The 24,058-nt window shown below is 44.2% G+C and overlaps 1 protein-coding gene and 1 long non-coding RNA gene across 3 annotated transcripts; both read left to right on the forward strand.

Moving 5' to 3' along the window:
• The first annotated feature begins 1,433 nt into the window (after nucleotides 1-1,433).
• LOC110201802 (uncharacterized) lies at nucleotides 1,434-2,826 on the forward strand. Of its 2 annotated transcripts, none has more exons than XR_013485644.1 (2): nucleotides 1,434-1,521; nucleotides 2,208-2,826. It is a non-coding gene; the product is annotated as an uncharacterized LOC110201802 (long non-coding RNA). The 2 variants fall into 2 exon arrangements; XR_002322572.2 differs by lacking the exon at nucleotides 1,434-1,521 and adding an exon at nucleotides 1,523-2,072.
• Nucleotides 2,827-5,852: 3,026 nt separating this feature from the next.
• LOC110201759 (uncharacterized) lies at nucleotides 5,853-16,874 on the forward strand. The gene is made up of 4 exons (XM_020977632.2): nucleotides 5,853-6,254; nucleotides 6,389-6,515; nucleotides 12,088-12,262; nucleotides 13,249-16,874. The coding sequence occupies exons 1-4, from the start codon at nucleotides 6,237-6,239 to the stop codon at nucleotides 14,414-14,416; spliced, it is 1,488 nt and encodes a 495-aa protein (XP_020833291.1). The 5' UTR covers nucleotides 5,853-6,236; the 3' UTR covers nucleotides 14,417-16,874.
• The last annotated feature ends 7,184 nt before the right edge of the window (nucleotides 16,875-24,058 follow it).

The raw sequence follows: 24,058 nt of genomic DNA on the forward strand, positions 1-24,058 counted from the left end.
AGCAGGCCCTAATTGCTTCTCACCTGGACTATCCCAGTAACTTCTGGCAGGTTGCCCTGACCTCTTCCTGCTCCAGCCCAGGTATCAGAGCGATCTTCCCAAAACATGGTTCTGACCATATCAAATGCCCCCAATCCATAAATTCCAGTGGCTCCCTATTACCTCCAGGATCAAATATAAACAACTTTGTCACTTAAAGTCCTTCACCATAAACAGTGATTCCTTCTTGTCTCCCTATCACCGAGGCCTGCAGCCACTCTTGTCTTTTTTTCATGCCTCTCTCTCCATTGCCAGAGGTCAGGAAACTACCAGCATAGCCAAAGAACACATGCTTTCCCAATACCCAGCCCTGACTCGAGAAGAAGAGAGAGCTGTTTGGGGTCACTCAATGTTTACTTCTACAGCAGATGACAGAATGAGTGCCTGCACGGGAGGCTCTACCAGAAAGCGGTGATGGCTGTCCTTTCCCCAAGGCCATGAAGGCCAAGGGAAGGGTCATGGGAACCAGGGTGGACAAAAGGATAGCGGCCCTGGCAGGGACGAGCGGTGAGCCTAGCCCCGAAAGTCTGGATGGGCCAGCTGAGCACTGTGCCCAGTATAATGAAGACACAACTGATAACAAGTAGCTTTGTGAGCTGAAGACTGGGGACGACGTCCCTCCCCACTTGCCATCCTGGAGACTGCCGATGTGCCGGCCTGGGGTGTCCATGTTTGCCAAAAGAATGGCATCGTTCCCATGGAGGAGCCGGAGATCTTTACTGAAGAACCTGACAGGAGCACTGTCAGTATGTCACTAGAAAGGCCGGCATGAAAAGGATGCCTCCATCACCCTAAGGCCCTCACACAAACCAAGGGCCCTAAGAAAAGGTTAGGGACCTTTGGAGACCCGGGTGGAAAGAAGGGACATGTCACAGCTGCCAAGGAGCCTCCACGGGTGCTAAGAGCCAACCACTCAGGGCTGGTGCAGGGCAAGTGGAGAGTCGGGAGCCGCAGCAGGCTAGTCTCTGTGCCTGGGATGTCCAAAGCTCCCACGCGTGTGTGCCCTCACCCTGCGGCTCAGTCCTCATGGTCCAGCACGGGGCAGAGGCTCCCCGCACCCATCGTTACTAAGCTGTGCGGGGGTGGCTAGAGACCTTCCTCAGCCACCGCTTCCACTAACCACTCCACAACGACCACGTCCTTGCCGGTTCCTCTCCTCGCCGCTCTCGGGTCCCATCCCCCACGCGGACCGCTTCTGTCTGCCCAGGACGCCCCACGGAAGATCTCCTGCCCCGGCCCGGCTTTCCTAACCCCCGCGCTCCCCGACTGCCTGCGGGCAGGAGAGGATGTCTGGCACTCCCCCTCCACCAGTCCAGCACAGGCCGCGCGTGCCGCCCTCGTGCAAAGCGCACTTCCCCGTCGGTCGGTCACGTGGCGAGAGGAAACAGACCAGAGTGGGAGGCTGGGGGCGAGACGTCCGCCTGGCCCCGCAGCTCTCCGGAGGTGGACGGCGTTCCCGGGCGCTGCGCCGGGGCCACGGAGGTACAGCACGGGGCGCCGGGCACGGGGGCAGAAACGAAGCCTCCCCCGTTCGCGCGGAGGGCAGGGGCCACTTTGCCCCCGGGTGCGGGCGCTGGGCTAGCCCGCCAAGCTCCTCAAACCCGGCGGCGGAGCTTGGGGGGGGCGGAGCCGGGCCTCGCCGGTCTCCGTAGGACTTCAGCCACGCCTACGTAGCAGCCCCCCGGGCGCTGGACTCCATTTCCCAGAAAGCACTGCGAAGGCGCCCTGGGCCCTGGCGCGGTTTCCACGTATTACGTCACTTCCGCCTGCCTAAACTCCCTGCCAGGGTTCTCCCTGTCAGCAGCCACTGTTGGCACTGAATCCTGAGTCCCTCCGGGCCGGGGAGAGAGGAGTCTGCCAGGGACGGAGTGGATGGGGCTTCAAGAGCTGTGAGGGACGGGGGCTCCGAGCTAAGCCCAAGAGGAGCAAGACCTCGCCTCCGCCTCCTTGCTTGGGGCGGTGCCCTCGGGAGCCCGGCTTTTCCTCCTCCTTTTAGGCCCCGCCCTGGAGGACCAGTACTCTGTTAGGAGAAGGTAGGCCTAGGGTTACAGTGAAGTAATAGGAGAGTTTTCCTGCCCCCGGTGCAGCCACTCCGCATTCCGCCTTCTACTCCTTTCTAGGGTGAAGGGGCTTTCTCCAAAACTGCCCAGTCAATGTCTGTCTTACAGGTGGAGCCAGAACTGACCACAGTGCCCTGGACAAAGCCTGACCAGTGCAAGGGACAGAGGGCCGCTGCCACCCATAAGCTTCTCTGGCTGCTTGTGGTCCGCCAAAAGCTCCCATCCCATCCCTCTTAGAACTGCTGTCCCCTCTTCATGTACTGGAGTGGAGTTTTTTTGGTAGCCAATTGCAATTTACTGCAATTCTATTTACCCCTAGCATTCATCTTATTAGATTCCGCCTGATGCTCTCTCCCGTAGTTATCCCTCACCAACTTTGCATCAGCTACCGATTTGATGAGTTGAAATCTATGCCTTTATCCAAGTCACTGACTACAATGTTAGACAGCACAGATGTCAGGGATACTCTGCTGAAGACCTCCTGCCATGTTGACATTGCTCCATAAACAACTTGTCTTCGAGTGGTCATCCAAGCTACTCTAAAATAATTGGATCGTATTATAATGGCTAGCATTTGAATGTTGCTTTAAGTATTTTATTTGTTATTAATTTAATCCTTTCTATAACCCCATGAGGGAGATGCCATTGTAATCCTAACTTTACAGATGAGGAAACAGAAGTTCTAGAGTTTAAGTTATTTACTTAATAAATTAATTGTTTAATCTGAGGTAGCATTCAAACTTGGGTCTTTTATGACTCCAAGTCCAATATTCTGCGCCTCCTAGCTATTCCACATCTCTTCATCTTTTCTATGAGATTAGTATGGGATACCTTCTCACAGGTTTGCCAAAATCTAGGCAAACTCTATCCACAGCATTTCCCTCATCTGCTAGTTCATCCTCTCAACAAGGGAAATTAGAGGCCTGCAGGCTCGACCTGTGCTTGAGGAAGCCAGCCTGGTTCTTTGTGATTGTTGCTTCCCTTTCTGGATGTTCACTAGCCATCTCTTTAATGATCCATTAAAATTTTTTCTCTATTACAATCAATCATAATCATTGCAAAAGAGTTGGGAGATGTCTTCTCATATATCTTTTTTGGGGACAAGTTTGTTCGATGTAATTTTGCATCATTCACTTTTGAATTTTTGCTTTTGTTGTTCCTTCCATTTAATTGTTGTCCTCATTTTTTTTTGTTTTCTTGTCTCTGCTTATTTCACTCTGCAGCAGTTCATGTAGATCTTCCAAAGTTTTTCTGTGTTCAACACACACATTATTTCTTTTAGCACACTACTATTCCATTAATGTAACTAAGTGGCTTAGCTGTTCCCCAATCAATGAGCATTTATTTGCTTCCAACTCTTTGCTACCCCAAAAAAGAAAATGTTGCTATAAATATTTTGGCCTACTTGGGACCTTCCTTATTGTCAATGATCTCAGAACTGGGGTGGATCAAAGGATATGGATATTTTAGCCATTTTCCTTTTGTAATTCCAAACTGTTTCCCAAAATAGTCAAGTACTTCACAGCTCCACCAACAATGCATTCATATACCTGTCTTTCCACAACCCTTCCGATGTTGACTATTTTCTCCATTTGTCCAAACTCAAAACATTATTAGCACAAGTCAGAGAGAAAATATGTTCTACATGAAAAGAAAGAGCTGTTGAACAGTTTCTAGGTATAATGTTGAAAAAGTCGAGACATATCTTCTGGGTAATTAATAATTTTATTAAACGTGCTAACAATAATGAATAAAAAGGGGTCAGTGATGTTCTCCCCTTATGTGCACTTGGAAGAGTGGGTGTTCCTGACAGTAGCAACCCACTCTGAGGGATAACAAGCAATGAGAGAAAATTAATATTATAATGAGAAGTGGACCTATCCTAATGAGGGGCTGGGGAATCCAAATCACCCCCAGCCCTAGACAATTTAATAAAAGAATTTATCCCCACCCAAACCTAAATAGAACACAATGGGCAGGAATTCACCTAGATAAAGTGGTCTAGGTGGGGTAAATTTTTGGCAGAGGTCAGTAAGTTCCTTCAAAGGCTAGGATTTGAACAAGCAAATAGGACAGGGAAAAAGCCTGGATCTCCCCCATAACTGATTATTAATAATCATCTCATAGGGCTGGTATCATCTATTAGATATCACCCAATTTCTGGCGCATGAGAAATCTAAGAACTGGCAGCCCTTATGAAACTATGTAAGACGGCAGGCATTTTGCTGCCCAGGTAGCTGGTAGAGACCCAAGCTGGGACCAAAAAACTACAGCACCACTGCCTCTAAGCCTTCTGAAGTTCCTGTTGGCTACAGAAATTTCCTTCTGTAAATCTTATTAGGATGTTTAAGTTCTGTATCTAGCTTGCTTTTTTTTACTCTGGGAGTGGCCATTAGTTTATTACACCATCACCTCTAATGCTTATTTGTAGAAAATGATACAGAAAGGAGAATTTGATCAACATCTTCAGCCAGCTATGTGCCAGGCCTTATGCTCATCCCCGGAGACACAGTGACAAAATGCAAACAAGCCTGGCCCTCAAGGAGCTTACATTCTAGCCTCTGGAGACAACACAGACACGCATAGATAGGTACATGCAAAATTGATAAAAGGTGATTTTAAAGTAGTTTCTTAACTTGGGTTCTGTAAACCTGGTTTTACCAGACTGCCCACGTGACACAGAAACAAGCTAGGATCCTATTTTAGTCAAATAAGCATTTATTAAGCACCAACTATATGCACGAGGTATTGTGCTAAGTGCTGGGAATACAGAAAAGCAAGAGCCAGTGCCTGCCCCTGACGACGTCGATCTAATATGGAAGGCAACAGTCCAATAAATATGTACAAGCGAGCTATGCACAGGATAAAAAGGCAATAATTGAGAGGGAAGGCACTAGCATTGAGAGCGAGTGGGAAAAGCCTTCTGTGGAAAGTAGGATTTTGGAGGCAGCTAGGTGGCACAATGGATAGAGCACCGCCGCCTCAGACGCATTAGCCCCATTGCCTCGAAAAAACAAGAGCAGGATTTTAGCTGGGACTTGAAGGAAGCCAGGGGAGCTAGGAGGCAGAGATGAGGAGGGACAGGTGTCAAGCACGGGCTACTTGGCAGGAAAGGCTTCGAATATAGGAGGCCCCTTTTGAAAGAGGAAAACCAAAGCCACCGGGACACTAGGATAGCAGTCGCAGCGGGTGGCCAGGGCGAAGGCATGGAGCGCCGGTTTAGCTAGCCCCTCAGCGTGCAACCGGGGCGTGCGGATACTATGTAGCAAGGTGGGGAAGGGAACTTGTGCGGCGAAGACCGAGGAGAGTTTGCGTGGTGGGATGCCGGGGGTTCTTCCAAGCCACCCCTTCGCTTAGCTAAGACCGCAGCCTCCGAGCCGGCGCAGTGTGGTCAGCCGTGCTGCTCGCAGCTGGCGTCTCCCCGATCGGAGCGCGAGCTCCTGGACGGGGGGACGTCCCCCCACTTCTTTCCAACCGAGCACTCCGCATGGCGAAGAACTGGCACACAGTAGGTGCTTAATACATGCTTCTTGACTTGACATCTCCTCTCACGCCTCCCCTCCTCAGTCCCTTATCACCTCTTCCCGATTCTGCTGGGGATAATCTGCTAATAACTAGGACCTAACTGGTCTCTTCAGGCGAGGCCCCTCTCCAATCCAGTCTCAACAGACACGCAGCAAGCGCCCCAGGAGGCGGCGAGCATGCGCGCGAGCCGCCCCGGCCCCGTGCCTACGCTTCCCAGAAGGACTTGCGGCAGCGTCCCGAGGGCTCAGGGTGCTCTTTCGTGGCCTCTTCCAGTCGGCTTCGTCCTCAGCAATCGCTGGGATTGCGGCCGGGCCGGAGCCCTGCGTCCCACGTCTACGCGGGGAGCCGGAGGCTGGGAGGGCTGACGGACAGCGGCGCCCTCTGCCTGAATGTTAACCTTAGAGAAGGCTAGCGGCCTCTCGGGAGCACGCGCAGTACATCTCCCGCGCCTGTAGAAGGCACGCCCCCACAGGAGGGAACCCGCCCATCGGACAGCCTCGGGGTGGAGCCAGAGCTCCTTCGGCCCCGCCCCAAACACGTGGGTCAAGGGTCCTTTTCCCTCCCCCGCTCCGCCCGGGAGGCTCGGCCCTCCTGGCCTGGAAGGAGTGAGGCATGGCTCCCGGGCCTGAGGTGAGCGAGCGGGTGCCCATCGATCCCCTTGGCGTGTGGCGTCTCCATCCCTGGAGTGCCCGTCCTCCGGGCCTTTGCCTCCCAGAATCGTGGGGGTGGCCCCTGGGCGAGCCCCGGTGTCCTTGGTCTTCCAGGGCTCCGTGACCTTCCAGGACGTGGCCGTGACCTTCACCCCCGAGGAGTGGGGGCGCCTGGCTGCCCCCCAGAAGGAGCTGTACCGGGAGGTGATGCTGGAGAACTTCGGGCACCTGGCCTGCCTGGGTGAGGAACCCCCCATCCTGCCGGGGTGGGGGGCACGGGGAGCATCTCACTCTTTGGTTTGTCCCCCTTCCCGCTCCCAGGTTTGGCCTCATTGCCCCTCTCCCACTTCAGCTGCCTCCCTTTCACCTCCAAGATCTGAACCCACCCCCAGCCCCCGTCCTTTTAGCAGGGAGTGGTTGGGATGAGCGGGTGGTCTTTCTGGGCTCATTCCTAGGAGCAGTGGACCACCGGCATCCCCCTGAGGCTTTCCCAGCATGCCAGCTGTTCGAAACAGAGAGGGGCTAGGATGGCGTTCACAGCAGTTCCCTGGCCACAATAATTTTCCATATTCAATGAATAGGACTTGTAATTTCCAAGCCAGATGTGATCTGCCAGTTGGAGAGAGGGGAAGGTCTTTGGAAGCCAGAGGGAGATGCCCCCTGGGCAGCTATGCAGGTGAGTGAGTGAAAGAAGCCCTGGCCATGAATCACGGGTAGCCACTGCTGCTGTGGTCATTGATAGGGAAGCACACCTTGGGGTATGGTAGAGTCTGACCCTGACCCTGGGCAGGTCACTTCCCCACAGCCTGCCTCGGTTTCCCCGTATGTAAAGTGAAGGTCATACTAGTGGTCCCAGACTTAGTGGGAGATTCAAATGAGATGATCCACGTGAAGCTCTTTGTAAACCTTAAAGCACTAGATAAAAGCTAATTCTCTTAAAGGCCAAGGAATCAGCTACCGTGTGGGAGATGTAGCCGGGCCTCTGTGCCTGGATGAAACAAGAAGTGGAAGATGGAGTGGATTAGAAGGGAAGTATTTATCCTCACAGCATACCTTTCTTTTTGAGTCATTTTTCAGTCATGACCCACTCTTCTTGACCCCATTTTTGGGGTTTTCTTGGCACAGACACTGGAGTGGTTTGCCATTTCCTTCTCCAGCTCATTTTAGAGATGAGGCAACTGAGGCAAAAGGGGCTAAGTGATTTGCCCAGGGTCACACAGCCTGTAAGTGTCTGAGGCCAGATTTGAACTCAGGAAGAGGCATCTGCCCCACCCCACAGCCAGTGCTCTGTGCACTATGGCGCCACCTAGCTGTCCTAGAGCAGGCCAAAATGCTAATGCTGCCCCTGCAGCCAATGCACATTCCATGAAGAGAAGAAAGATGTGGTCTCCGTCCTCAGTCCTGGCTTATCGTTGTGCGCTGTGCTATGTGTCTTCCTGGACCCTACATCTTAGGTGTTACAAGCATTTCAGCAAGTGCCTGCTCTTTGTCATATTACAGCCAGGCCTTGCCCATTACCATCAGAGCTCATCTTTTCATCACAGCTCTTGGAAATAATCAGAGGATTACAGATTTAAAGCGGGAAACGAACCCAACCCTTTCATTTTATGTTTGAAGGGACTGAGACCCAGGAAGGTGACTGACTTGCCAAGATCATATAAGTAGTAAGCATCACAAGTGGGATTTGAACCCAAGTCCTTTGACTCCATAGCCAGGGCTCTGATACTCTAATATAATCAGATTGTTGAGGTTTAGAGTTGGGAGAGCTGGTTCAGAGGTGAAAGAATTCACTTAGACCTTCTCTGTAACCATTGGGAGCTTTATTGCCGCGAGAGCAGTGGGCTAGCTCTGGAAAGAGGACCAGCAACTCAAAGAGAGGCAGGGACAGCTTTAGAAGGACAGGATGAGGAAGATGGCTGCTTACAAGACAGTTGTATAAGTTTTATGGGGGTTAAAGATTAAAGACAGGTCAAGAAAGGATCTCATGGCATAGGAGGAGGGAGATGAAGAGAATTCTTCATGGTTTACAGGGCCTGAGGGCGCAGGTTAAAAATTAAAGGACAGGAAGAAGAACATAGGCTAAGGGACATTTGTGTATCTCTTTTTGCGTTTTAACAATTCTTTTGGTACTGGTCCAAGATAAGGGGGAAAGGACTTTAGGATGCCTTTCAAGGTACAGAATAAACTGGGGTTTCACAAAGTACTGGAAAAGCGACACTGATATTCTCTTAACCCTTAGGGCAATGTATGTCTTCTGCTTCAAGATGGGAAATATCTTGTCAGTTGGAAGCAAGGGCTTTGTGTTACTCTTTGTTAGGACTGTCTCCTACTCCAATTCATACAGCAACATATTGCCGTTTAGGACAGGCACAAAAAACTTACTTATCTCTAAACTGAGGTTAGACAAAATAAGAAATAAAATCAAATGGCAACTAAAATTTGAAGAGTGAACAATTTAAGACTCTGAGTTCATTGAAAATCTTCAATTAGTAAAAGTTCCAAAAGTTACACTTAATAATGAAAAAAATTAACCCTAATAATGAAACAAGACAAATACAGCACCGAATACGACACTCAAATAATTTGAAAATGCCTGAACTGAAATTACAAAGAGCTCTTTTGGACTTAAATGGCATTCATCGAATTAGTGGACCAATTATGACAAAACAGTAATTAAAAATTGGCATCTGCTCTCACCATCACAAATGACTACATCCTCTCCCAGCATTTAGCAGAAAGTGTAAAAATCCTGTAAGACCTGCACACAGCTGTTACCATTGTAAGTTTCCTTCTTAAGGAAAGGGGAAGCTGTTAAGAAATATTCTTCAGATTAGACAGCAATTCCTCTAGGGCAGAAGCAGCTTAAGAGAGCTATTGAAGTCATTGGAAGATTGTATCAATATATTGTGGGGACACTTGACAGAATGCCATCTTGCTCAATTAAAACAAAATTCAGAAAAGAATCTTTTTAAAAAGCCTATTAGAAATTCTAGATTATTTTAATCAGCTATTAAAAGCATAAATGAAAAAAATTAAGGTGATACAAGGAGTGTAGAGAACAAAATAAGCAAGACAAAATTAATAAAAAAAACTTGACTACAGAAGGTTAAGGAAAGAAATCAGAGGCAAGTCGCAGCTCCCACAGGAGGAGGAGGTAGACAACTGTGTGAGTTGTCACAAAAAGTCCAACACAATGAAAATGCCAATTGGATTAAACAAGAAACAGAAGCTTGTGCACCATTAGTATAGCAAATGGCAGAATAGTTACCTTTTTTTTTTAAGGCAGTTAGGGTCAAGTGACTTGCCCAGGGCCACACAGCTAGTAAGGGTCAAGTTTTTGGTCTGAGGCCGGATTTGAACTCAGGTCCTCCTCACTTCAGGGCCGGTGCTCTGTCCACTGCGCTGCCTAGCTACCCCCACAGAATAGTTACAATAAGGGAGGTGACTGGACCTCTGACTTGTCTGAAAAACTGGTAATCAGCAGGGCTGGATCAAATTCCTGATTGTTGACCCCAGTGCTTCCCGAGACTTGATCAGCTTCTTCTCAGATGCAAACTCTACCTTCACCAAAGGCATAACAACTGGTGTTGTTCATCCTTTGTCTTGGAAGGGGACCAGTGACATCACAGGTGATGTTCTGAATTGCAAGTGAATTGGATCTAAGCAAGGCAGAGTTGCACAAAGTCAAAGTCCAGTCACTGGGCAAAAGTCAAGACTGGCAGTGAATAACCTTGATGTTTTGAGTGTCTGACCAAGCTCTACGCGGTCCACAGTGCCTGCTTTAGCCATCTTCCTGGCCTTCGGGACAAATTGTTCTCATCTGCCCATTCTGCCGGGGGAAATCTTTGCATCTTGGCATCACAGTAATGGGTTTGAGGCCTGTCAGTTACCCTCAGGCTGGTTTGGCCTGTCTCCCTACACAGTTCTACCAGGGTGTGGCCACACTACAGCCACAGATAAGAGCTGGATGACAGGTGGATACCAGTGGTGGACAAGCAGTCTTGAAAGGGGCTTGGCAAGCCTTCACTCTAGAGGCGCCTGTCCTCGAACACCTTATACACCCTACACACAACTGTTGTAAAAGGATAAGAATACCAGTGACATAGGCCACTTACAAATTACGTGTATAAATACAGGAAAATAAGTGTAATAAAACTTTTATTTTAAAATATAAAAACCATTCTTAGCTTGAGGGCCATCATTGGCCCTCGGGCTCTAGTTTGCAATCCCTGAACTAGATACTCCATTTCCTGACTCGAAGCATTTTCACTAGCTGTCCCCCAGTTCTGAAATTCTTTCCCTCATTTCCACCTCCTAGCTTCTGTTTTCAGAGAAGACAAGAGGCCAAAGCCCCACCTTCTTCAAGTAGCCTTTCCCAATCCCCCTTAATGCTAGTGCCTTCCCTCTGTTGATTTTCTCCAACCTTTTCTATATCTTGTTTGTACGTAGTTGTTTTTCACTTTTCCACCCATTAGGCTGTGAGCTTCTCTAAAGCAGAGACTGTTTTTGCCTTTTTTGTATCACTATGTGCTTAATAACTGCTTATTGACTGGTGAAACAGTAGAATTTTCTCATTATTTTCTTGAACTGATGATCATTCCATCTACTTAAATATGTCCACATATAGTAAATTCACTCCTATAGGGTTGAAATGAATAGGGTGGTGAAATGACCATTGGATTGGAATGGCTTGAGTCCAGAATCTGCTGCAAATTAATAGTGTGACCTGATATAAGCATTGGTCTTCGTTTCCTCACCTGTCAAATGAAGATGTTGGACTGCGTGATCTCAGATTTCTTCTGCCCTACAACAGATAGCGCTGTTAGAATATGAGGTTTTTAAAATATTTTTTTCCTCAATTATGTGTGAAGACAATTTTTAACATCCATTTGAAAATTTTTTTTGAGTTCCAAATTTTTTTCCTCTCTCCCTCAACTACCCTTTCCCTGAGATGGTAAGCAACTTGATATAGGTTAGAAGTACAGTCTTGCAAAACATTTCCATATTAGTCATGTTGTGAAAGAGGACAGAGACCAAAAGAAAAAAAAATAAAGTGAAAAATAATATGTTTCCATCTGCATTTGTACTCCATCAGTTCCTTCTCTGGATGTGGATAATTTTTTGTTATGAATCCTTTGGAATTCTCTTGGATTATTGTGTTGCTGAGAATAGCTAAGTCATTCACAGTTGATCATTGCACAATATTACAGTTGCTGTGTACAGTTGTTCTGGTTCTTCTCACTTCACTTTGCATCAGTTCATAAAGTTCTCCCAGGTTTTTCTGAAAGCATCCTGCTTGTCATTTCTCATAGCACAATAGTATTCCATCAGAGTCATATGCCACAGCTTGTTCAATCATTCCCCAATTGAAGGTCATCTCTGTTTGATAGAGTTTTTGCAAAGTTGTCCTCATTCTTAGGACTTAGTAGAAAAGATCGCTGCTTTTTGCAGAGATGCAATGTAGTGTAGTAGAATAAGCATTGAACTTGGTGTCAAAAGACCTTGTTTCTAGTCCTAGCTTTGATACTTTTTGGGTGACCTTGAGTAAGTCACAATCACTTTTAGCCTTAGTGTCTTTGGAAAAAGAATAATGGACCTCCCTTTCTCAGAAAATGGATACAAGAATCAGTGCTAAAGCTCTTTAGGAATTGTAAATAGCTTTACAAACCTAAGGTGGTGTTATCTGTATTTGGCTCTATACATTTTACAATTCTTTTTCTTCACAGAGGAGACAGAAGGCAGACCAAAATAAGCAGAAGTTACCTTTCTTCTTGCAAGGGAAACTGGGTTATTACACTTTTTATCTCTTTCAGATTTGGAGGTGATATTTGAAACCAAGGCATCAACTCCAAAGCTCGACATTTCTATCGAAGAATCATCTCTGGAAAGAATCAAAAGGGAACTTCCTTGTGTCTCAAAGTTGGGAGAAACTTCAGAATATGAGGCTGGGTTAAAGAGACTGCAGAGCAATGAGGACACACATTCTAGGTAAGTTTAAAAAGTCAACTAATAAAAACCCAATGAAGTGAGAGAACATGAAATAGTAAACAGGGGAACTGTGAACTCATCCAACCATTTTGGGGAACAATCTGGAATTATGCCTTTTAGAATTATAAAACTATATGCCCTTTGACCCAGATATACCACTATTATTAGGTCTGTTTCCTGAGGTGATCAGTCAAAAAAGAAAAGAACCTGTATGCCATAAAATATTTATAGCAGCTCTGTGGTGGCAAAGAGCTGGAAGTTGAGGGGATGCCCATCAACTGGGAATGACTAAAATTGTAGTATGTGATTGTGGTGGAATACTACTGTGCTGTAAGAAATGATGAACTGGTTGATTTTATAAGAAAACAAACATGGAAAGACTTGCATGAAGTAACGGAGTGAAATGAACAGAACCGAGAGAGTGTTCTATACACTAACAGCCATATTGTTTGAAGAACAATTGTGAACAACTTAAGTTATTTTGAGCATTATTATGAATGCTCAAATCAGCTACGAAGGAAGGTGCTGTCCGCTTCCAGAGAAAAAACTAATAAATACAATTATGCTTAGTATCATATTGGGGGTGGGGTGGGAGGAGAAATGGTGGCTTTCTCTGGTTCAGGGTGAGGAGAAAGGGAGGGAGACAGTTTGAAACTTAAAATATAACAAAAAATAAAATAAAATTGAAAAAAAAAGAGTAAATGTGGTAGAATCTTGAGTCTAGGACCAATCATTTTTTCCACAATAAAGAGTATTTTATAGGGAGCTCTCTGTAAAAATGATACCTAGAAAGTTTCAGAGTCTGTTTAGAGGCCAATGTAACTACAGCAGAATCTCTTCAGTTATTTTTAACAGATAGTGACTATGTGAAATTAAGTTAAAATTCAAATTCAATTACATGTTATAGGATATATACTTAAAACTTACAAATGTGATTAATGTGGGAAAGCTTTTAACTACATTTCATCTATTAATTCCCTTTACAGAATTCATACTGGAGAGAAATCTTATAAATGTAATGAATGTGGGAAGGCTTTCTACCAGAACTCACAACTTTTTGTACATCATAAAATTCATTCTGGAGAGAAACCTTATGAATGTAATGAATGTGGGAAGGCCTTCAAACTGATCATAGATCTTACTCTGCATCAGAGATTTCATACTGGACAGAAAAGTTATGAATGTAATGGATGTGCAAAGGTCTTCACTCGGATGACAGATCTTATTCTACATCAAAGAATTCACACTGGAGAAAAACCTTATGAATGTAAAGAATGTGGGAAGGCTTTTCGAGGGAGCTCACAACTGACTCTACATCAGAGGATTCATACTGGGGAGAAGCCTTATGAGTGTCTTAAATGTGGGAAGGCTTTCACCCAGAGCTCACAGCTGACTCGACATCAGAGAATTCACACTGGAGAGAAACCTTATGAATGTAATGAATGTGGGAAGGCCTTTCCTTGGATAACACATCTTACATTACACCAGAGAATTCACACTGGAGAGAAACCTTACAAATGTAAAGAATGTGGGAAGGCTTTTCGAAGGAGCACAGGACTTACTGATCATCAGAGAATTCATACTGGAGAGAAGCCTTTTGAATGTAATGAATGTGGGAAAGCCTTCAGACGGAGCACAGGACTCACTGATCATCAGAGAATTCACACTGGAAAGAAACCTTATAAATGTAATGAATGTGCAAAGGCTTTCAATCGGATCCCAGATCTTATTCGACATCAGAGAATTCATACTGGAGAGAAACCTTTTGAATGTAATGAATGTAGGAAGGCCTTTACACAAATCACAGATCTTACTCGACATCAGAGAATTCACACTGGTGAGAAACCTTATGAATGTAATGAATGTGGGAAGGCCTTCCATGGGAGTTCTCAACTTACTAGGCATCAGAGAGTTCATGCTGGAGAGAAACTTCCTGAATCCAATGGATGTAGAAAGGTGTTTCATGAGAATGAACTACTTGCCATACATCAGAGAAGTCATACTGGAGAAAAACATCACAGGTGCCACAAGTGTGGCAAGACCTCCAACCAAAACCTAGAACTTATTCCACCTCAGAGAATTCATACCAGAAAGAAACCTTATGAATGCAATGAATGTAGAAAGGCCACTTGTGGCAGTTCCCAGCTTTCTTGACATCAGAGGATTCATACTGGGAAGAAACCTTATGAATGCAAAGAATTTGAGAAAGTTCTTTGTCAGAGTATACAACTTAATCAACACCACATAATTCCTACTAGAGAATAGCTTTTGATTGGTAAAGCCTTATGAAGGAATGAATGGGGAAGATTTTATCTAGAGCATGCACTGAAATTTAGAAAAATTGAACTAAAGGAAAGCCCTATAGATGAAAGAATTCCAGGTACAATTTCCCACAATGGCTTTTGCTTCTCTCTTTAAGTTCCTAGCTACTCTCCTATCTCACATTGAAAGTTATAATTATTTGTTGAGACTGTTGTGGAAATCTGACCAGAGCTTCCTCTTTCAAATTCCCCTTTAACATTCTCAGAATCATTACCTACTTTCTTCCAGTCAAAGAGGAAGGAATATCCTTCCTCCTTTAAGTTGTAAATCTTCTGCCTTTCATACTTTATCCAATCCCTTGTCTGACTATCTAGGACCTAGCTTGATCCATTTCCTCTCTTTTATGCATCTTCAATCTAGCTTCCTCTAAACATGCTTAGGTCTCACCAGCACTCTTCTCCCACATACCACTCAAGGCCACCACTCTTCAAGGGCTATCTCTAGCTCTCCTCCTTACTTTCCCCTCCTTGAATCTCCAAATGTATAAACCTTTTTTTTTCCCTGGAAAATTCCAGGCCTTTCATATTTTCCTTTACTCCTTGCCTTTCAGTTTGGTATTTCATACTGTTATACCTTTCCTCTTCCCACCTCCTTCACACCTTCTTTTCCCTTTTCAGAACTCAGGCTTGGTTTTTTCTCATATCTTCATCTTTTCTCTTCCTTAGGGTTTGCCCTTTTCCAGCCCTTTAAATTGAGTGTTGTGAGTGGTTTTGCCCTTGGCCTTTTTTCCTTTTCAAAAATCTTTTTTAATCCTGATAGAACTAAGGTGTTATTAACAACACCATCACCACCTCCTACAAAGTTATAATAAGAACATAAGGTAGGAATCTGGAAAAAGAAAGGATTGGTTGAGTTCGAGCAGCAGTAAGTTTCATTCTACAGAATAGCCACCTTTACTTTTAGAAAATATTTTGGCAGAACCAGGAAAACTATACAGTGACTGCAATAATATAAATAAAAAGAACCAGAAAAATTCATTAAATCTGGAACTTGTACAATGATAATGACTAAGCTAGGCCCTAAAGAAGAGATATGAGAATGCACCTCCCCCTTCCCTCTATGAAATAGTTTCATATACTGTTTGTTATAAGAGATGGTTTTCTAGGTAGGCAAGGTCTATTGAAAAAAAAAGGTGATATAAAATTGAAAAATTACTAGTAAACATGTCCTAGAAACCAGAAGTGATTAAAAAAAAACAACTTGGACTTCCGCTTCCGGGAGCCAAGATGGCGGAGTGAAAAGGTAGTTGTTCTCATTCTCCCTATCAACCTATGAAAACCCAGAAAATATAACCCCAGAAAAAAAACCCTGGAACAGCTGAACTAGAGGAAAGACAGGGAATGGTAGTGCAGCGGCCCAGCAAACAGGTCTCCCAGTGCCTCAGCAAAAATAAGGGAAGCAGCACTAAAAAAGGCCCCAGGCAGATAAGTACCCTGCAGCATTCATCTGAAAAGAGCTGAAGAAAGCAACCTAAAAACCGAGCCTTGCTGATTCCAGCCCAACACCAGGTAAGCTCTCAGAACCTCCAGCTGTCAACCAGGAAGAGATCCTGAAGCCCAGGTGGTAGAGCAGGCAAACACCAACACCTGGACCTCCAAGTGCCTCAGTGAGGGCAGGGGGAACTGGTGGAAACCAGCTTAGAAAACCACCAGGTGCCTCGGCACTCTACCCACATGTACAAAAATATTTGTAGCAGCTCTTTTTGTGGTGGCAAAGAATTGGAAATTGAGAGGATGTCCATCAATTGGGGAATGGCTGAGCAAGTTGTGGTATATGAATGTAATGGAATACTATTGTGCTGTAAGAAATGATGAACAGGCTGACTTCAGAAAAACCTGGAAAGACTTGTATGGTCTGATGCTGAATGAAGTGAGCAGAACCAAGAGAACTTTGTACACAGTAACAGCCACATTGTGCGATGACTAATATTGATAAACTTAACCCTTCCCAGCAATACAAGGATCTAAGACATCCCCAGAGGCCTCATGGATGGAAAATGCTATCCACATCCAAAGAAAGAAATATGGAAGTTGAATCGCTATCATTTCTTTTTTCTTTTCTGTTGAGTTTTATTTCCTCTTTCTAATGGTTCCTCCTATTGGTTTTAATTTTTACTTACAACTTCACTAATGTGAAAATATGTTTAATAGGAATGTAAATGTATAGCCTATATGAGATTGTGCATCGTCTTGGGGAGGTTAGTGGGGAGGAAGGGGGAGAAAAATTTCAAACTCAAAAGCATATGGAAGTGATTGTTGATAAGTCAGAATAAATTAATAAAATTAAAAAAACTTGATGGCTTCAATTTTGTCTTTAGAGTTGTTTCTTCTGTAGTCTTTTCTATTGTCAGTCAAACATTTATCAAGCTCCTACTATGTGCCAGGCACTATGCTTAGCACTAAGGGGAAATTAGTAGCTGTATGGAAGATGATTTGAAGAGGGGAGACACTTAATGCATGGAGCACTTACAGGAAGTGGTGTAAGAGTCCTGGTGAGAGATGACTAGTAGAGGCGGCAATCTCTAAAAGGAAGCATGATTTCATGAAGAATAGGCCAAGTTATCCTCAGTTTACTTCCTTTCCTCCCACACATAATAAGATGAATGCTGTACACATAGTTTACTTGGACTTTAGTGAGACATTTGACAGGTCTCTTGTGCTTTATGGATGAGATAGAAAGATGGATTTGATGATGGTATAGTTGAGTGGTTTGAAGCTGGTGAAAAGATATTGAGTGGTCAGTGTCAACTTATAGGATGACTTGGTGAGGTGTCCTTAGGATGTCATCTTTAGCTTTGTATTGAAAACTTTCCCCCCCACTGAATGAGGCATAAGTAGCATTCAAGAGAAATATACAGATGACACAAAGCTTGGGGGAATAGACAGTTCTAATTATGTTTCCCCCCACAGTATCCAGCCTTAATCTACATCCCTGTAACTTCCATCCTTTGGTTTTAATTATGCTCTCTAGGGCAAAAAAGAGCAAGCATGATTCCTCCTTTGCATTACAGCACTTCAAATACTGTCATTCCCTCCAAATTCCCTCTCCTTCAGGTTCACAAGTAATGAATGTGGAAAGTCTTTCAACCAAATCATAGATCTTACTCTGGATCAGAGATTTTGTACTAGAGAGAAAAATTGTGAATGTAATGCGTGTGAAGATCTTTACCTGGTTGACTGATCTTATTCTACATCAAATAATTCACACTGCAGAGAAACCTTATTAAATGTAAAGAATATGGGAAGACTTTCTGAAGGGGATCACAACTTTACATTTGAGGAGTCATATTGGAGAAATCTCGTAAGTGAATGTGGAAAGGCATTTAGCTGGATTCCAGCTCTTACTCAACATTACTGGAGAGAAAACTTACAAATGTTTTGAATGTGGGAAGACTTTCCATGGGAGCTCACAACTTGCTTGACAGAGAATTCATTCTGGAAAGAGACTTTTTGAATGTGATGAATTTGGGAAGGCCTTCCATGAGAATGAACTTTTACTAGACATCACAGAACAAATGCTGGAGATAAACCTTATGAATGTGTCGAGTATGTGAGGTCCTTTAGCCAAAGCTCACAATTTAAAATCTTTTGAATTCAATGAATGTGGGAAAGCCTTCAGAAGGAGTAGAGAGCTCAGTGATCAGAGAATTCATAATATAATTAATGTGGGAAGGCTTTCAACTGAATCCCAGAACTTACTCAAAAATCAGAGAAGTCATACTAGAGAGAAGCTTTATGAGTGTTTTGAATGTGGAAAAGACTTCACCCAGATTACTGATCTTACTTGACATCAGGATGCATAGTGGAGAGAAGCCTTATGAGTATTTTGAATGTGGGAAAGCTTTTCATAATAGTTCACAGCTTATTTGACATCAAAGTTCATACTGGAGAGAAACTTTATGAATACAATGAATTTGGAAAGACCTTTCACCAAAGTTTGCAACTTATTTTACATGAGAGTATTCATATTGGAGGACGTAGGAAAGCTGTTAGCCAAAACTCCCAATGTATTCAATATTAAAAGAAGTCATAGTGGAGAGAACTTTATGAGTACATAATAAATGTGGCAAGTCTATTTTGCCTTGTGACAGTTCACAACTTTCGACATCAGATAATTCAAACTGAAGCAAAAACTTAATATAAAGAACATGGGAAGACCTTCAGCCAGAGAGTACATCTATATCAGAGAATTCATGTTGTAGAGGAGCATCATTAATGTAAGGATTGTGGAAGGGCCTTTGCCCAGATTTTATTCACATCAGAAAATTGATACTATAAAGGAGCTTAATAAATGTAGAAAGACCTCTGTTATCAGGGCTTTCAGTCAGTTCATAATGCTCAATATCAGAATTCATACTGGAAAGAAACCTTATAAATGTAAGGAACATGGAAAGGCCTCCTACCAGAGCGCACTGGCTCATTCGACATTGGAAAATTCATATCGAAGCCCTTGATGGAAAAGCCTGACTAAAGAAATGAATGTGAAAATTCCAACGAGAGAATTCAAACTAAAGGGAAACCATATAGAGATTCCTGTTTAATTGTTAACAATAACACTTTCAAATGTTTTCTTCTTACTTCAAGGCTCTAGTCATCTTTCTACCCCAAACTACACAGAGACCGATAATCTTACAGGAGCTTCCTTCTCTAACCCAACACCTCTTGAAGCAGCATGGTCCATAGTTAAACAAGTAAGATTGCAAGGAAGCCTCCTGACATCAAGGCAAATTTCTTTGAAACTTCCATCTGTTGTTTCTGGGTCTGCTGTCTGAAGCCAAACAGAGCAAATCTAACCCTTTCTTCTCTCTTTGGCAACCCTTCAGTTGCTTGAAGGTAGCCATCATCCCCGCCCCCACAGACACACCAGTTCTGTTTGCCTGCCTACTGCTCTACCCTTGAACCACACTGATAGACAACATTAACTAATACATCCCACACACTGTGCCAAGTGCTAGGAATATAAATAAGATCAACTAAGGCTTATATTCTAATGGGAGAAGACAGCACTCAAAGCAGAGCTGGGAAGGGAACATGGAGGAGCCCAGGGGGCAGGAAGCAAGTATGAGGCTTGATTTGGGGTAAAGTAAGTCAAATCTCACTTCTAAGAGCTAGAGCACCCAGAGGTAAGAGTCCAGGGCTGCAGAGGGGAAGGGAATGATGGTGGCCAGAGGGGAGGCAGCACGGTGGGGAGGTGGCTGGGAACTAATGTGGAGGCTGAGTTTGGGGAAAGATAAGGTGAAAACTCACCTCTCACTTCTGGGTAATATAAGGGTGGAGGGGAGGGTGGGAGAATTAGAAGTCTGTTTTAATGTCCCAAGTCCTAATTCAGGGTGCTGCTGCTCTCCCTACCCTTTCATGTCAGTCAACCAGTAGAAATAGATTAACCCATGGAAAAGGGCATTTACTGAGAACGTTTACCAAGAACAATAGTTTTTTTTTTTAAATTCCCCTCAACCTGAGGGCACATTTGTCCTCTTGCAAACCCGTAAGATCCCTTGTGGAGTGGGCTCAACCTTAAAAGTACAATGGAGTGAGTCCAAGAGATAGCTCTCAATTCTTGGCTTAAATAGTTTATCCCTTTGTGGAGTCACAATGTTCTCTTTAAGTGTAGCTCTCTGGGCTTAGTGGAGCTCCCACAGCCAGTATGTCTCCATCTGTAGGCACTCCTCTGTCCCCAGCCACTACTTCTCTAGCAGACTCTGCTATGGATTCAGGTTGTTGGTGGGACCCCCAATAGATTCCTGTCTCACCAGTCACTTATAAATTTCCATTTCAGGATATTTTTTTCATTTAAAATCAGGAAAGAATAAACTATCTTTTCTTGGACACAAGGTAACCAGGTGGGAGATAGGGCAGCTGTCCTTATTCCAACTGCCATTCACCTCTCTTGAAGGTGAGGGGAGAGAGAGATTGGCCACCGGACTCTTGTATGTATGCTCCATTCCAGCTCGGCTTCTCCGGAATCGATCATTCTAGCTGAGGCCAATTGGAAGGCTTTTTCCTCATTACATATTACTAGTCCTGGGTCACCATGGCTTAAACCACCTCCAAAGTTCCATGGGTTTGTCTGACTGCAGGCAGAGCATATTTGCACGTGCTTCAAGGACTGGGCTCTCCTTGGTCAGTCTGTTATACCTAATAAAACAATAATAGCATTTACATAGCACTTCAAGGTTGCAAAATTTCATTTGATCTTCATAGTAGCCTTGTGATACAGGTGCTATAATAATGATCTCCATTCAGCTTTTCCTGACTCCAGGTTCAGTTCCCTACCCCTTTTACTGCCTAGCTGCCTATGTGCCTCTATAAAGTATTTGACACTTGGCGCTATAGGCTTTTACACACCTCTTGCTCCTTTTTCTTCAAAGACATCACACTTTCTCCACCTCCTTCTCCATCTTTAAGTGTACCTTTGCTTGGTCTTTGTCTTGATCAAATGAGAAAATATTTATGAAGTTCTTAGCACATTCCCTGGCACATAGTAAATATTTAGTGAATATGCCCTTCTTTCCCCAAGCCCTTAAGTTGGGTATTCCCCAAGTTTCTGCCCTTGGCCTTCTCTATGCTTCCTGTTGGGAACTTCATGCAAACTTTTAGGGTAACCAAGATATTAAAAAGTAAACTTGTAGTGAGGTAGAAATCAGGAGCCTGAAAGAAGGACAGGGTGAGTCTGAGCCATAGCAGGGCCAGCTCTAAGGAATAATTATCTTTATTTCTAGAAATTCCTTTGCTAGAATCTTGAGAAACCAAAGGCACATTGACTTCAACAATAGAAATGGAAAAAAACAACCCAACAGAAATAGGCTAATTATAATAACCAAAAGAAGAAATAGAATTCACTTCCCTCCCCTTTTTGCACAATTTGGACAGTGAATTAGTGTCAGAATAGATTGCTGCACTTGAAGTTAGGAAAGCCTGAATTTGAACACTGCCCCAGACAAAATAGCCATTTGATCCCCCCCCCGCAAGACACTTACCCTCTCATCCTTAGTTTCTCCATCTGTAAAATATGAATACCTCCCTCAAAGAGTTGTTGTGGGGGTCAAATGAAATATATAAAGCCCTTTGTAAACTTTAAGGCACTTAGTTGTATACTTTCAGATCCATGGAGACATTTGTTAATTTGTGTGTGTGTGTGTGTGTGTGTGTGTGTGTGAGGCAGTTAAGGTTAAGTGACTTGCTCAGGGTCACACAGCTAATAAGTGTCAAGTATCTGGTCTGAGGCCAGATTTGGACTCAAGTCCTCCTGACTCCAGGCCTGGTGCTCTATCCACTGCACTACATAACTGCCCCTGTTTGTTAGCTTTAATGACTGCCCCCCTTCTTTTTTATTCTTTGTTATAAGGGGTAATTCTCTAGGTCAGAGAGGAAAGATGTTGGAAAACAAAGCTGACACAAAAATAGACTAATAAAAGCTATAAAAAATGCAAATAGTTTTGAGAGATTTCTTGCCAGCTTTAATATTACCTTAAGGATATCTAGCCAAATTATTTTTATTTCTTTTTGCAGGGATGGAGATTGTCAATTAGGTCACCAAAGGTTTTAATATTTGCTATTTGAAAGAACCAAGAGATATTAAGGACCAGATGGGTGACAAAATATGTAGCCAGTGCCCATGTAGATATTTGTCATAGGTGCTTTATCAGCTGATCAAGACACTTCATTGTTAGTCTTCTCACATCTAACATGTGCCATGAAACAGACATCTTGACTCTCCCTCAAATACCCTTACCGCCCAATTCCTCAGTCTATCCACTTAGGAGCTACTTGTCCATCCTACCACAGCCACACACAAACATGATCATACCCTTCATCTTGCCATCACCCACAAATGGGCCACCTTCACATTCAAGAATTCTGAAATCCCCTTATCCAACCACAATTAATTGGCTTTTCACCCCTCCCTCTGCCTCCATAACCCTACTCTTCATCTGTACTGTGTCCTCAAATCCCTTGACCCCTCAGTTTTCTCCCAGGCCATTTCTCCTGCACTAGCCACTCTCTTTTCTGCCTTGACTCTTTGGTAAGACAATTCAACTCTACAACATTGTCCTCTTCTCTTGAATCCCTAGCCCCCTTACCATATCCCAAAGCATGCCCATCCAAGCCTTAGCCTTGAATCCCACCATTTGTCACCTTTGTTCCTCCACGCGGACTACTGAATGAAGGTAAGGAAAATCACACAACTGTTCCAACTAGGTCCACTACGAACTTGTTACATAACCTCAACAAGGCCATCAATGAGGCTCGGCAATCCCACTTTATCAATCCACTCTCCACAACGGCTCTTCCAAACTATCTCATCCCTTCTCAAACATGCCATGGCTCTCCCTCCCCCAATGTCAGCTGAAAGTCTTCTCATTAAAAAAAAAAAATTGAGGCCACTTGCCATTCATGGCCATCAGAACAAATTGTTCTCATTCATTCATTCCACCAGGCTAAGTCTTCACATGCTTGGGGTAGACATCCCCCTAACTCAGTGACAGGTATGAAGCCTGTCAGTTACCCTGGGCCTGGTTTAGCCTGTCTACTGAGACAGTTTTACTAGGGTATGGCCACTGTACATGCTACAGCTTCTTGGAGCCACAGGAGAGAGTTGGGTGATAGGTGAACACCAAAAGTGGAGCCCTAAAAAGGCTTCAGCGAGGCCTTACACCAGAGGTGCTAGTCTTCCCTGAATACCCCATACACTCCTAAATTACTTTAAAAGGCCATCTACTTTCTCTCCTCTCACTCTATTCTTAACCCTTTGTCATATGGCTTTCAATCTCATTATTCCACCTAAAATACTCTCTCCAAAATTACCAGTGATCTCTTAGTGGCCAAATCCAATAGTCTTTTCTCAATCCTCATTCTCCTTGCCCTTTCTGCAGCCTTGGACACTGTTGACCACTCTCTTCTCCTCCTTGATACTCTAAGTTTTGGGGACACCACTCTCCAGGTTCTCCTCACTGTCCGACTGCTTCTTCTCAGTCTTCTTTGCTGGATCCTCTTCTAGATCACCTCCTCTAACTGTAGGAGTCTGCCAGGGCTCTATCCTGAGCCTTCTCTTCTCCCTCCATACTATTTCACTTGGTCATCTCATCAGCTCCCATGGATTTAAGTACCAACTCTATGCTGGATTCTCAAATCTACCTATCCTGCCCCAATCTCTGCCTACCTCCCATTTCATATCTCCAACTGCCTTTTGGACATCTCTAACTGGACATCCAGTAGCCATCTCAAACTCAACATGTCCAAAATAGAAATCATGATCTTTCCCCCTAAATCCCCCCTACTTCTACCTTCCCTCTTATTGTAGAGTGCACTACCATCCTCTCAGTGCCTCCAGCTCTCAAACTAGGAGTCATTCTGGATTCCTTACTCTCTCTGCCCACATATCTAAGCTGTTACGCATGCCTGTCAACCTTTGCAACATCTCTGGTTGATTTCACCTTTGTAGCATCTTGAATATTCTCCCTTCTCTCCTCTAACA

This window comes from Phascolarctos cinereus, unplaced genomic scaffold, assembly GCF_003287225.1.
Source record: "Phascolarctos cinereus isolate Bilbo 61053 unplaced genomic scaffold, phaCin_HiC Scaffold_4;HRSCAF=312, whole genome shotgun sequence".
In the NCBI taxonomy this organism is placed as follows: Eukaryota; Metazoa; Chordata; class Mammalia; order Diprotodontia; family Phascolarctidae; genus Phascolarctos; species Phascolarctos cinereus.